The 14967-nt window shown below is 43.9% G+C and overlaps 2 protein-coding genes across 3 annotated transcripts in view; both read left to right on the top strand.

The window, feature by feature from the left end:
* The first annotated feature begins 6336 nt into the window (after positions 1-6336).
* On the top strand, positions 6337-14186 carry LOC124070985 (ubiquitin carboxyl-terminal hydrolase 2-like). The gene is made up of 12 exons (XM_046411390.1): positions 6337-6734; positions 10071-10118; positions 10201-10312; positions 11052-11163; positions 11270-11380; positions 11681-11745; positions 11848-11951; positions 12198-12278; positions 12386-12464; positions 12708-12815; positions 12922-13042; positions 13300-14186. Exons 1-12 carry the CDS (start codon positions 6582-6584, stop codon positions 13403-13405), a joined length of 1200 nt encoding a protein of 399 aa, XP_046267346.1. The 5' UTR covers positions 6337-6581; the 3' UTR covers positions 13406-14186.
* Positions 14187-14624: 438 nt separating this feature from the next.
* Positions 14625-14967, top strand: part of tlcd3a (TLC domain containing 3A) — a 36355-nt gene continuing 36012 nt past the window's right edge. For both annotated transcript variants that reach the window (XM_046410144.1, XM_046410143.1), the window contains exon 1: positions 14625-14762. The gene's annotated coding sequence lies outside the window, so the exon portion shown is untranslated. The remainder of the gene's footprint in view (positions 14763-14967) is intronic.

The raw sequence follows: 14967 nt of genomic DNA, 5'->3' as shown, positions 1-14967 counted from the left end.
TATGGGTGCTGAAGCTCCCTGCTTTCATACTGTCTGGATATTAAAGTGTGTAGATGTAAATTCTCCTGACTGTCTGGTGGACAGCAGATCTACTGGCTGGCTTCACTCACTGCAGAGCTTGATATGCTCACATCCCATTTGCCCTCCGGACAGACTATTGTAATCATAGTGTTCATCATTCGAGCCCAACAGAGTCCACGTCAGCTCGTGGCAGCAAAAAGGCGACGGATCACGTGGGAAGAAAATAAAAGGCGTTTGTCTCGGATGTCACAGTGGAGATGATGAATGAACTGAGTATTTATGTGTGAGGAGAGCACCTGCTGAAATGAATACTCGTATGTTTTTCACTCAGATTTTGGTGTTGTAGACTAGCACCCAGGTTGTGTTTTTGGATGTAAGATATGCAACCAGCCGTGCCATTAAAATATCTCATTTCTTTCATTTCTGTCCTAATCAACTATAGTGATGTAACACTCCTGCCATAAATATCGACTGATTATTGATTCTGAACAACAGGCTGTCTTTTAGGATGAACACGTGACTGCGTGCTGTACTGTTGATAGAGTAAGGTTCTCCGAGTGTGGTCCCTGCTCATTGTTTGTGTCACCACACGGCGTATGGAACCCTTCAGTGTTCTTTACCGAAGCCGACTGGACTTTTGGGTTAGTTACACAGTCAGTAGCAGTTTTTCCACAGGTAGACTTATTTTGCTACCTTCAGTGTACAAATGTACAGCAGTCCTTTGTCAGTTTGGTGGAACATGTCATCTTTTTTTTTTTTTTTAATAATCAGATGATATTTTTTCTTTGAGAGCAGCACCACTACAACGTTTAATAAATGAAGACGTTCTCAAAGTCAGCGTGAGTCAAAGTTTGTTTGATGCGAAGCTTTGAGTTGTGCCCGTTCAGGGCTGCAGGACCAGAAGAGCCTTTGTAGTTATTTCTTAATTATATAATCATTTCTAAAGGCTTCAGTTATACTTACATGAATCAGCCTCGACATTAACACCACTGACAGGTCGGTTCATTGTCCAGCAGATGGGAAGAGCTGTCAGCATGGGGGGCAGAATACTGCATTGTAAACATATGATTAACTTTATTCACTTCACCCCTCAGTAGTTTTAATGTGAGCTCTTTGAACTTTTCCTCTCACGTCCTTCACCGACAGACCGAGTGAACTTGGATCAATCCTGCTGTCTCCTGGCAACATGTACTTCAAATCAAATCACCTGTCTCATTCTCTCCACGCCTTGTGATTGTGTTTACTTACTTGGAAGCTTCTAAATCGATCTGAGTAAATATTTTCCACGATCAAACATGCGCCCGACCCTGTGCCATGCCTTTGGGGCATTTGTGTACTCTGCTGTCATCCATCAGATATCTGACATTTAATAATATGTCAGCGTGGAATGAAAGGTGAGGTGAAAAGAAACGGGCTGGGCAGCACTGATCCAACAAGATGGACAGAAAAGACATAATTACTTATGATTATTAGTCATGTATCAGCGTTGTTCTTTCGTACTTGGCAGCCTGCCTGTGTATATACTCTGTCCTCGCTATGCACTCTCAGCTGAAGTCAGGAGAAAGACTGCAGTCATAAAACTGTACAGAAAAGTCCCAACAGTAAGCCAAACATGCACAAAGAGCCCGAACCCCACAGGTCAAAGCAGAAGAGTTCAAAAGAGTGAACCCAGCAGATCTGACCTCTTCAGAAACTGAGAGAACTGAGTGGGACTCCTCATCCTGATGATGGAGAAGCGTGTGGAGACAGAAAAGCACATTTGTGGGAGCAGATCGGACCTGACGTTGAATGTTGCTGACGAGTGTCGGCTCTTCACCTTCCCACGAGTTAGAAGCTTGTTGTTCTGTGTAGTCAAACATCTAGCTACCTCACTAATGTCCATCAAACCAAACTCACTTCATCCCAGCCCCACCATAATGAAAAGGCTCTGAGGTGGCTGGTCTGGTCAGCAGTATGCTAATCATAAAAGCAATAAATTCTGCTAAATCACAAATTAACAATTACAAGACAGGAGTACAAGCAAACAAGGGCATTCGTGGAGCACATAATGGATGTGTTTTACTTGTGACAGAACTGTGGTGCTTTATTCTGCATTATTTTCTGTCCATCATGTGAAGACCTGCAACACTGATTACCTCTGACCATGACACGTTTATCTAAGCATAACCATCTAGTCCAACAACAAACAGGGCAGGACAGGGTCAGGCATGCGGGTGTGGATTAAGAACATTATGCAACTGTCCCAGCAGTTGTTGCTACTAGCAACAGAGGATTAAACTCAAACCAGCATGAATGAATCAATCTTCGCATTAGACCCACCCTTGAAAAGATGTTATGGTATTTTCTGAATGTCTCAGATGCTTACATAACATCCTAAACCGACTTGTGTGACCGAGGCCTTAAAGACGGCCGGCTGTCAGCCGAAATGTCCACCAAATGAGACATGTTAACTGGCTTCACACTCCTCGACCATCTCTGGGAGCTTGTCTTTCAAATGTGTAATGCTTAATCCTGACTAAAACCCTGAATTGTGTTGGTATTATATGAGGGGAAATCACAGGGTAGGAGCTCTCAGTTCATGTTGATTTGAGATTTATAGAAATATCAGATTCTTAACGCCTGCTTGAGCCAGCTTTGCTTTGCTTTGCTTTGCTTTCCCAGCCTCAAAACAAGAGGGTTTCCAACAACAGTCGGCCTTCAACAGAAGACAGAGATGTGAGGTTTGAGCGATAAGACAGTTTGCATTTTTATGAGATCAAAATATCAAGGATTTAAAATATAAATGAGTTAAATTAGAGAAAACTCAAGTAGAGTAACAAAGAAACTAACAACGCAATAATAAACCCTGCGTCATGTCTGTAGCAGTGTGGGTTAAACAACGGTAAGATGTGTACACTGTGAAAGATGCATGATTTCAGTTTAAGGCAACAGTGTGCTCGCATCCACACATACAAAATAAATCAGCTCAGCAGTCTTCCTAAAGCTATTTTCACACCTGCGTCCAATCAGAACTTATCAGCCGCAGATTATGAAAGTTTGCTGCTGTCTAAACATTAAATGCAAAGACCCTGCAGAGGACAAGTTGTCCTGAAAACACCGACGATACGCCTTCTCACGGTTTAGATTTCACAGTGTGAACGAATGTAGTGAAAAGTGAGCAGTACGTTTGAAAACGGCTGACACATGAAATATCTCCTGCGTCTGAGTTGTGTTCGGCAGCAGGGCTTAATGCGGCTGAATGCTGAGAGGCGTCTGACCCCCATTTCCCATTCAGTCACTCATTCAGGCCACGGCCGATTTACATGACAGCTGATGTGATCTGTTGGTACTGAAAACAGCGTTCAGGCGTAGCGTTCAGGTGTAGCGTTCAACCTTGTTTCCTCTCCCTTTTGTGCTGGGCATGTTGTGTATCCAAGGTTACATAAGTTTGTTGGTGGGTGTGTGTTACAGCCTGTGTGTGTGTGTCAGACTCTTTTATGACTGCTTAATGTCAACCCAAATATTTGCCGCACTTAAATGATTGTTGTACTTCTTTTGTAATTTTTTCTTTTTCTTTAGGCGCACCTGAGAAGGTTTTATATTCCAGAAAGAAAGAAACATATTTTTTCAAGATTAATCAAAAGATCATCTGCAAATGAGTTGATTGTGTGACAAATAAACCTATCTTGTATCTTGTATCTTGCTATTGATATTTGTCTATTCTGACATCTGTAACATTTGGCTCTTGGTTATATTTATTTGCAAGTGCAGAAAGAAGTGGACAGAGGGATACCTGCAGGCCACTCAGTACTAACCACTAGTCATCTTTTCTTTTACACAGAACATCTACCAAAACATGTTTTCATAATAAAACTGCCACAATTAGGCATAATTGAAGTTCACTCTGAAGTGGTTCCACTTGTCTCTCACTTGGTCCTTTGTGTTGCTGGTATTTGAGCTTCATTCATTCGCGTAAAGGCAGCTAAGTGAGTGACTAACTGTAAAGTTTACGTAACCACAAAGTCTACAGAAAAGGATTCCCTGCTCAAACACGAGTGCTGCTGAAGGTATTTCCTCAGCAACACACACGCCAACGGGACGCACGACTCACGGCGGGTGGAGGAGCGAAGTGGATGTGTGTGTTTGAGTGAAGGGATGGGCCTTCATATAAGGAGAGTGTGTGTGTTTGGCCCTGTGACTATTGTAACGCTTTGGACAGGTGTTTTCACAGTAATTTTATCTGTCAGTGAGGAGTCTGTAGCCTCCAGACTTCATACCTGAGAAAATTCATTTTTATTGCGTGCATGTACCCTGTGGTGTTACGTAACACGGCATTCAGAGGTGATTATTAACGACAGTTCTTAACATAGTGTACAGCAGATGGCTCTTATCTTAATCACAGCCATTCAGCAAGTCCATAAATTAAAGTAAAGTTTTACCACATTTTATTCACATCTAATGTTGATGATAGAGTAAAGTTTATGTTCAGAGTGGTGTTAAGACAAAAGGCCGTGGGGGTTACGCAGCATGCGGCCCTGCTTTTCAAATCTTCAATCATTCATTAAATCTTGGCCTAATGTCTTCCAGAAGGACAAAATTATTATGGACTTTAATGAAACTGGTTCAGTCTGTGCAGACGATCAGCATTCAAAGCAAATTCAACTGAACTTTGATTTTCAGTCTCTCGTCTGTTGGTCAGTTCGCTGTGGAAAAAAACAAGCATCACACCGCAGACATTCGTGGTCCCCAGAGGATGAAACCTGACGACTTTGTTGATTCACCTGCATCATCGTGAGGTGAACATTTGTGGCTTTGACTCTCAACAACAAATGGACGGACTGTTGTGAAACCTGGTGCGCACATTCATGACCCCCTCAGGATAAACTTTAATGATCCTATAACCAGCAGGTCAGATTATAATATTTACGGTCTCCAGAGGTTAGATCCTTACACTCCTGCTGATCCTGTCCTTTCTAAAGGTCTGTGGTCAGGATAAACTGTGTTTTCATGACCGCGTTTCCTGATCCCAAGGGAGTCAACTCTTCATTTCAACATATCTACAGTTTCGGCTCCTTTACTCATGTGCAAAAAATATCAATATGTCATTCAATCCTCCCAACAGACTCTGGGACTTTTTGTTTTGTCCATTTGAGAGAGATATTGTGGATACCGTGATGTCACCTGTGACCATACAGACATGAAACTTGATTCATGTGTGGTGTGTTACGTGACGTGAAAGCAGTGATCTCATTTCTAATGTTCTCTCTGTTGGAGCATAAAGATTAAATTAAAGGTAGAAGGTTGAAGGACCTGTAAAGGTTTACAAGGCAGCTATCAAACTTCTTATCTCACTCAGTAATTTCTGTGTCAAGCCAGAACCACAGTCCAAAGATCACAGTCAAGGTCAGCAAAACCTCTCTGATATGGGCTGAGGTTTTTATAAGGAGGAACAAAGCTGATGAGAGCTTTTATTTTCTGCCGACACGTAACACTTATTCTGCTTTATTTCAAACCATCCGCATATTCTGTGTTAGCTCAGTGTAAGAACAAGCAGAAATAACTACTGTTTAAGCATGTCTTTTGCTGTAAAAGCACAAACTGCCTGCTGTACCTTGTTCTTAATATCAATGAAATGTGGTTGTCCTCATAAGCACCCTCAGCTAAAGTGCTTCTTGAACTTTGTCTCCATTATAGACACTTAATATGCTGGCTGAAGGGGGAGGGGAGAATTTTCATACCCAACTCCAAACTCCAGAGGACTTTCCATCAAGTCTTTAGTGGTCTGTCTGGGTAATTGTTAAAACAAAAATACTCATTACTGTCCGTATTTAGTTTAAAAACTTCAATTAATACAAGACCCAAAAGGCCAATCTAAACCTTTTCGACTGGAAGCAGCATATCTCAAACCTTTCAGTTAAAGTACTTAAAAACTGGTTTCCTCACAGACAGATTTACATTTAACATTAACTGCACCATTCCTTTGACAGTTCAGTTATAATCCAATAAATAAAACAAATGATTCTGCCTTTTTGTGTTATTCTCAAAGGGCCCATTATGCATAATGAGCAGCTACTCTTGCTCTTAGTAGGTTTCGTTAAGTTTATCCAGCGTTAATATTTATGTACTTTGAAGTAAAAATTTAAATGCATGACCTTCACTTGCATCACAGTTTTTCCACTACTGTATGTAAAGAATCTGAACAGGATCGACTACTTCCATCGCTGCTTTTTCACAGCTTCTTCCCAGAGCGAAAGTCAGCTCAGTTTCCCACAGCACCTGAAGGCAGCGTCGCCGTTCACAGGGCGGGAGGGGGCGTTTACAGCACGCAGTAAAAACTCAGGCACACGCCACCTCTGCCTTACTGTACTTTTCAGTACGGGAAGGTTACGTCCAGGTGAGGGACAGGAGAGACAGACAGACAGGCAGACAGACAGACAGACAGACTCATTCGGAACCGACTGATCTTCACCCGATTACTGACCTCAGCCTCAGTTCAGAGCCTGTCGGTGGGATTTCATCGTGTCCGGCTGCAGTGGTTGAAGCTTCCGTCGTGGGCTCGGACAACGTTCAGCAGCGCTACCATGCCGTCTCTGCGACACTCGTACACGGTGACAGTACCGGAGAAACCGGCCGCTTTCCCCTTCGACAGATCCGATCTGGAGCGGAAGAGTCCGATGTTGTCCGGGTCCAAGGTGGTGTCTGCCTTCATGGGTCTGATCATCAACCAGGCCAAGGTGAGTCCACCATCACTGCACCTCTGCTTCTGTCTCACCTTTCCAAAAGCATTCCGATGGTAACTTTTATTTTTTTTAAGGAAAGAGTATTTAATCTGCCTGTACTCACCAGCTGGTCGACAGAAGTATCCAGACTTTTTACTTCATTAAAATTAGGAACATCACAGTGTGGAAATACTCTGTTATTGTTGCTATTGATGCACTAATGTGTAAGGCTCCTTAATGCTGCAGCAGGTAAAGGTGGAGCTAATTTTAATTACTGTAGCTTAGTCTGTGATGTTTGATTCATTATGTGAATTTTATTAATGACCTGAGTCAGCAAAGTAACCAGTAACTAAAGCTGTAAAATAAGTTACAGTGGAGTACGAGTGGAGTTTATGACTGCCTCCATCACATAACACAGGGACAACCAACCCCACAGTGAGTGACCAGCAGCCCCACAGTGGAGTTGCATTGGACAGTCCAGTACCTTTTAAACAGGATAAGGACAGCAAGGTCACTCCATTCCTACTTCACACTTTAGGCTTCAGTTGCAAACTGCGAGGAAGACAATTAAGGACACACTTACTCAGAAGAGAGTAAGATATGTGAAAACTAAATGCTTTGTGCCTCACTTTAAAATTGACAGAGAGCTTTGTGGAGGTCCCCATGTGACCTTCAGGCCCTTATCAGCCTGTAAGTGGAGGTCTGGGCTGTAAGCACACACATAAAACAAGCAGCAGCACAACAGGACTGCCTGCATTAAAGCAACAAGTCGAGTGTGACGTTGGTTACATAATAGGAAAGGACACCGCCGATAAGGAATGTGTTCAGACAGGACGTTTCGATAACACACCGAGCTGTCCACAGCCCACACACAGCTGTATCCCTGTGGGCTTAATGTCTTCATGGCAGTGTCTATTAGCAGCCAGCAGCAGCACTTCAACAGTTTGTTCTTGTTAATACATTCATTATCAGTCTCTCTCAGCGTAATGCATGCCTCTGTATCCACTGTACACACACCGTCTTAACACTAATGTCTCTGAGTGAAATCAAGTAGTTTTTTGTGTAGTTTGTGGTGCTTTTGTAACCAGCAAGTCTTGTTTTAACTTAAATATGCCACGTTAGCCATGCCAGAGGCTCTAGTGGTGCTGATTGGTCCACCGCTTTGATCTGGACTTGGATATCTCCACATAGTGGGAAGGAAAGTACCAATATTTCTACTTGAGTGTGGTATTTTGGCACCTTTTTCCAGCCCTGCTGGTACGCTGGGCATAGCTAGCACCATGCGTGCAGGAGTGCTGCTTCCTACGTCACACGTTAGATGGCCTTGACCAGGAACACATAGCGGACATAATGTTCTCTTGCTTCTCTCTGAAGTCCTGCCAAGCAGTGGAGAGCGTTCTTGCTCTTGTTCAGAGTGCAGAGACGACCTGAACGAATCACTTCCTCGTTTTTTTGGGTGGGTCTTTTAAATCCCGAGCTGCCTGCTGGGCGAGCCGAGCCCCGCTGGTCAGTATTCACAGCGGTGCAGCAGATTGGGACTCGCACCATATGGTCACCTTCAAATGCTGCAGAGAAGAAGGGAAACACAAAGGGGAAATAAAAAACAACCCAAGACTTCAGCCAAGAGAGGGCTTATGTTGTCACTGCTCTATTTTCAGAGTTGGAAAGCTTTTGGAACATGGTGACAGTCATGAGGGGCCAAACCCGAAAGTCTTGATAAGGATAACAGCACAGTGGGATATTATGTTCTGTTCTGTTTGACTGAAGGTGCCATATGTGAAGGGCGAGCAGATTGTTGTCAGTATACACTCTGAGCACCTCATAGATTAGCATGAGATACAGGTGGCTGACCCTGATGCTCAGTTTGTGTCCATGTTTGCGTCTGTGCCTTCATGTAAGCTTCCGTTAGCGTGTTGCTACCTGGATGCTGTTGTTTCCACATGCAGCTCCTCAGCCGTCAGCACAGGTGCTCATGCATGGCGGTGCTGACTTGCTCCAAGTTACTATGTTCCCTCATTCAGCACGAGCTGCAGGGCAATGGGTCACCTGTTAATTCATGGACAGGAAGTGATTTGTATCTGTTTACAACAGTAATGACGTTGGTTGGCCTTGTTCTGGCCAGTGACATTCAGATGGCCTCAAAATCAGACCCAAACCTGGCCCATAAAACCCAACCTGAAGCCAACTTTTAGTGCCAACAAAGGAATTAGGAAGAAAAAGGAATTCTGATGCCAAATTCCTTCTTGTTCTCTGCAAACCCACCAGCATGTCACTCCACACAGACTTGATAAATATGAGTGAGTTGGTCCAAATGCTGTTTGAAAGCATTTCCATACAGCAGTTAAAAGGCAGGTGTTTGTGATTGTTCTCCATCTTAAACACATCAGCAGTATCACTACCAGCAGATGCGCCGTGGCTTTCAGAGCCCTGCATCCGTCTGACCTACAGATGATTAACGCCACGCTGGCGGTGTGACAACAGAAGTGCCAAAAGCAAAAACCAGCTGATCCGTGACTCGAGCAGTGATGCGAAGCTCCCACACAACACGCTGTGTTCTGCAGATTGTCAGCAGAGCGTTTCTCTCCGGTCTGCGTCACATGCCTGTGTGATGTCATGCGGTGATGTGGACCGCGGCTGGCAGGCTCATCGGCATGTGGATCTGTAGCTGAACGCCACAGCACGGTGCCGCCACGCTGCCAGCAATGTGACCATCAGCTGCTATGCAGTGAAATGCCACACAGACTCATGGAGGCTCGTTCACACTTGAGGAATGCCACAGAGCCATACTGTAGTTTCATCATACTGAGAACACGTGCAAGCTGATCTGTTGGGATGCTCAGCAGGCTGCACTGACTGCTTTATTCAAATGTACGCTGTTGCTGCGTGCCTTTAGCATCAGTTCCTCTGAACATATTTATTCCACACGTTAACAACACAGGAGACAGCCGCTCAGAGGACCGCCAGCCTCTGTTATTTCATTTATGGCTTAAGTTTGGCATTTAGATGGTGTTAAAAATCACATAAAAACTAAACATTTCCTATTTATGAACATTAGATCACCTTTGCCTCAACAGCTAAACATATCTTGTGAACTGGCCAAACGAAGAGGCCTGTGTGGGACCTAAAACTTATTAACTGATCGTCATTCATGTGCCCAAGAAAGTCAAAGTGAATTTTTTTGTCAGTCAAGTGCTCAAAAATGACTTAACAGTTGTGTTTGTGGTGTTCATGCGTTGTGAACACTTCAGACCCTTAACGCTTGAACACATGCATCACACTGTGTTGTCGTGGTGAATGTTTCTGTTCGACAAACGCAGTAAACTCCAGCCTCTCCTCTTTCTCTCTGAACAGCATAAGAGTCCTCAAGGCCTGGTGGGGCTGAGGAACCTGGGAAACACAGTAAGTGCTTTTACTTCTCTTTGTGATTTGACCACCAATTCTTTGTGGGCCTTCAATTAATCCTTCCATTTGTGATTTTCAGTGTTTCATGAACTCAATCCTGCAGTGTCTGAGTAACACTCCCGAGCTGAGAGATTACTGCCTGAGAAACATCCATCGCATGGACTGCAGGACTAATGCTGCCCTCATGGAAGGTAGGACGAGACGCCAAGTGTAATGAGGAACACTTAGACCAGTGCGCTGCCTTGTTAACTCACTTTATGGCTCAAAAATAGGTCAATTTTTACTTTATACTGTCCTCTTAATCTCTTTATTGCTGTGTTGCACAAACCCGCAGCTTAAGATCTGGCAACGTTGACAAGGACATTCACTTTTGGCTTCACTGAGTCTGAGGCTAATTGGGTCGGTAGAGTAGAGGAAAGTTTTTGGGAAATTTCCTGAAAATTTCAAGTAGCAAAAACCCTGTATGTCCACCTAACCTGAGATAAGAGTTCAGACTAACAAAGCTGCTGTGATGAGGCTGCGTGTGGTGAACTAAACCTGTCCGACTGCAAACAGCAGCCAGCTGGTCATATAATTCCACAATGCAAAATACAATTTGCAATTGAAAAAGAGTTTTTTACTTCTTCGGGGCTTTTCAGGGTGTTTTTGCACAGCGAGTTCTCACATGTTTGTGTTGTGTGCATGTTCTTATAAAGTGTGCATGTTCCTAACATTTAGTTCAAAGGGACATATTTTTTGTATTAAACGTTTGTGTAATGTTGCTGTAATTAGTACAAAAGTTGTTTTTTGGGTTTGTTTTGTTCCAGAGCTTTCAATGACTTTTTTATCTGAAACGGGCTCAGGTGTCATCATGTGACCTACTTTGAGCAATTGTGAGCGATTGTGGTCTCATTTTCTGTGGTTTCTCTTCCCTTTCTTCTGCTGTCTAAGAGTTCGCAAAGCTGACTCAGAGCCTGTGGACGTCTGTGAACAACGAGGCCATCAGTCCCTCAGACTTCAGGAGCCAGATCCAGAGATACGCTCCCAAATTTGTGGGCTGCAAGTAAGTCTTCCCTCCTCCTCCTCCTCGCATTAAGTCCAGCTCTGAAAGTATAGATGAATTCAGTTAATCAAATAAAACAACAAGTTCAACTCTTGTCTCCCTGCAGTCAACAGGACGCTCAGGAGTTTCTGCGCTTCTTATTGGATGGTCTCCATAATGAGGTGAACAGGGTGACAGTCCGCCCTAAGGCGTCCATCGAGGACTTTGACCATCTCTGGTGAGTCCACTTGCTTTACATCACTTGTGTCCTCTGCTCTGAATGAGTCACTCATAACCTGTTCTGTCGTGAACGCCTCACCACTGCCCAAAGAAACACTCAGACATGCCTGATTGGTCTGCTGTTTTTAACAAATCCAATACTAATCAATACCTGCAATTCCTCAGTAAGAATCTTTACAGCGTCTTAAAGTGGCTCGACTCAACAGAAAAACTGGATATTTACTTAAAGTAATTTAAAAGTACACACATTTCAGTTTTCAGTCTGGTTTGACGTGATCTCTGCTGCTCTCGTTCACAGCGATGAAGAAAAAGGCAAGCGGATGTGGAATATGTACCTGGAGAGAGAGAACAGCAAAGTAGTGGGTAAGGGACTTAGCTTGACGGGCTGCGTGAGCACTTATTAAACCATCTTTGAATTCATGTGCATGTCTTATGTAATTCTCCATCTCCTGTTTCTGTCCTCAGATCTGTTTGTTGGGCAGCTGAAAAGCTCTGTGTCCTGCACCGTCTGTGGCTTCCGCTCCACCGTGTTCGATCCGTTCTGGGACCTGTCGATACCTGTTGCACAGGTCAGTGCACGTCCGTCCACCCATAGTTTCTGAATTAGTGTTGGAAAATAAATCATCACGTGGCTGGAATTTTCATATTCTCACCGTAAACATATAAAATGCCCCCCGTATGCTTTCTGGTTTCATTTCACAATTGTGTACATCAAAGAAATGGTGGTAAAAGTCTGAACTGGACTTCCACCTGTCTACTTTGTGGTCATACTTTTGTAAGAAAGGCTTCTGCTGACATGCTCTGTGACTCCACAGAAGAACACAAGCGAAGTGACTCTCCGAGACTGCCTGAGACTCTTCACAAAGGAGGACGTGTTGGACGGAGAGGAGAGACCGGTGAGAGGCCTCACATCACACACCACACAGCACGTACCTTTATGAAGGGATAAATGGATTATACAGCAGCAGTATCTCACTGCCTTTTCTGTGTTTGTCTCTCTCAGACGTGCAACAGATGCAACGCCAGGAGGAAATGCACCAAAAGATTCAGCATTCAGAAGTTTCCTCAGATCCTCGTGCTGCGTATCCTTTTGTCACATCTTTCTGCCGTTTGTCTCATGCTTACGGCGTTCAGATGCATTTGAATGTCTGCTCATTGTGAAGCTGAACAATGAAACAGTGCAGCTTTAAGTATAAGAAGTAAAAGTAATCATCATGAAGATAATGAGTACAAGGTTCAGAGTGTTGGGTTGTTGTACAGGCAGCACTGTAATGTTTAAGGTTTAACAGTAAAGTATCGGCTCCTTGACTCCATGTCCCTCTCAGACCTGAAGCGCTTCTCAGACTCTAACAACCGAGCGAGCAAACTCTCCACTTTTGTCAACTTCCCTCTGAAGGAGCTGGACCTGCGGGAGTTTGCCTCACAGAACAACGGTGAGTTTTAGGGAAGAGGACAGTTCATGGCCTTTCCGAGGTCTGCTGGATTTGACTAGTAAAGACTGCACTCGCGCTGACTGTCAGTGTTTGTGTCTCCATGCAGAGCGTGCTGTGTACAACCTGTATGCTGTGTCCAACCACTCGGGAAACGCCTTGGGAGGCCATTACACAGCCTACTGCAGGAACCCTGCACTGGGCGAGTGGTTCAGCTACAACGACTCCAGGTATCCTCATATTAACACATGTGACGTGTTATCAGATGGGACCTGCTGCCAAAATGGCAGCGTTCTCGCTGCATAAATGTGTGCCAACTGGCTGGCACATTAAATGTGCCTGCCTGCGGGTTATCATGACTGCTGTGTGTTTTTGTGACAAATTAATGAAATGTGCAAATAGTTAAGAATCTCTCCTGCGAGCATGTGCTGTCAAAGAAACACTCTTCATTGTAGTAAGTACAGTGTGTACTTTGTGTTGTGTGCAGGGTGAGCCCAGTGTCCTCCAGCCAAGTGCGAAGCAGCAACGCTTACGTACTCTTCTACGAGATGGCCCCCACCCCTCACAGCAAATATCAGACCTGTCGGCTGTAGACACTGCAGAGGAGTGATAAGCTGCACTAAACTGGGCCTTAAAAAAAAAAGGAGTCGAATACTGCCTGCTGTGAGACAGCTCCACCTGGTGGAGGAAGTCCTGCCATTACAGACTGTGAATGTGGAGCACCGAGATGGAGAGGGTGAAAACACACGCTCACCTTCCTCTCACTGTGTTTTTGACGGAAAAGGGTGGATGTGAAGGCGCATTTGCACTTCAGGATTACAAACGGACTTCACAAGTTGGGTGGAACTGAAGTGATGCTGAGAAAATATTCCTTCCATTGTCAAAAGAAGTGTAGAAATTGAGCTAAAAATGAAACTGTGAGTCAAACTTAGAAGGCCTTTACCCCTTTGAGTGTATTTTCCTTCTTTTTTTAATGCACTTTGAACATGGATTATTGAACTTAAGGACATTATAATGTGGGGACAATACAGAGACTTGAAAAATGCTCGCACACCAGCTGCAAGATATAACTTATTCTATTTAATGCCAGTAAACTTGATGTGCATACTGTATATGTCATCTAACAAAGCCTTATGGTTTCCTCTTGGGACAGTGGAAATCCACCAATGTAGAGAGGATGTTTTATGTCAAAGCACATTTTATTTTTGTGCAGTATTTATGGACAGCACAGTGAATGTAATAGTACTGTGGAGAAGTCAGCCATGCCAAAGCAGCTGTGTAAAAATGCATCTTCGTCCAGCAATAATGTTGCTGACTTCGCATCTGAAGTCAGGTCAGAGCCCATAAATGATTAAAATTCAATGTTAACTTGCACTGCCTCGCATGCTCATTTTTTAAAATGTAACCCTTTTTTTATCCAGCCAGGTAAGAGGAGGTTCAGGAATGGTTTGTTGGTGGTTTGTCAGCAAAGCAATCTCAAGTTTGTGACTTTAGTTGAGGTCTGCTGTACTGCTGTCTGTAAGGATGGACGACATTTGAGCTCCCCACATGTGAAGTTTGAACAATTTGATCGCCCCCTAGTGGCATACTCCCGTGCAAGTCATAAAATCCTCCCCGTCCAAGCGGCAAGATACACGTTAAATAAATTTTTTCTAAGACGTCATCTTAGGCAGTTCATATCAAACTAAGATACGTGCCGATGTTTATTTTACTTAATTTTTTTTTTTTAATAAATTTGATTTTAATCTGCAATTCGGCTATAAAAAGGATGTGAACATCATGATTGACAGCTGGGTGCTGCTCGCAATTGGGTCAGACTCGTGTGTGGGCGGGAAGTCGAGCTCGCAGCCGAACTACTACTGCGCAGACTGTGGTTCCAAATGACGTCCTCGGCGCAAGATGGCGGCATCCGTATCCGGAATATCTTGGCCTCGTATTCCTACAAGGAAGGTGAGACATTTGCTCCGTTTTAAAATATGTAAATGAGAATGACAAGGAAAGATCGGAACGACTTACTCGTTGCTGTAAACCCTCTAAGAGTCGTCATACCCTCACTGACCAGGAGGAGAAGGCGCCAAGCGGATCTAACTCGTTTGACAACACAACAACTTAGAGCACAATAAAGTTGTTGTAAGCAGGTTGGCGGATGGTTTCC

This window comes from Scatophagus argus, chromosome 14, assembly GCF_020382885.2.
Source record: "Scatophagus argus isolate fScaArg1 chromosome 14, fScaArg1.pri, whole genome shotgun sequence".
NCBI classification, from domain to species: Eukaryota; Metazoa; Chordata; class Actinopteri; family Scatophagidae; genus Scatophagus; species Scatophagus argus.
The sequence above is the reverse complement of the archived record's forward strand: the minus strand, read 5'-3'. Positions and strand labels throughout refer to the sequence as shown.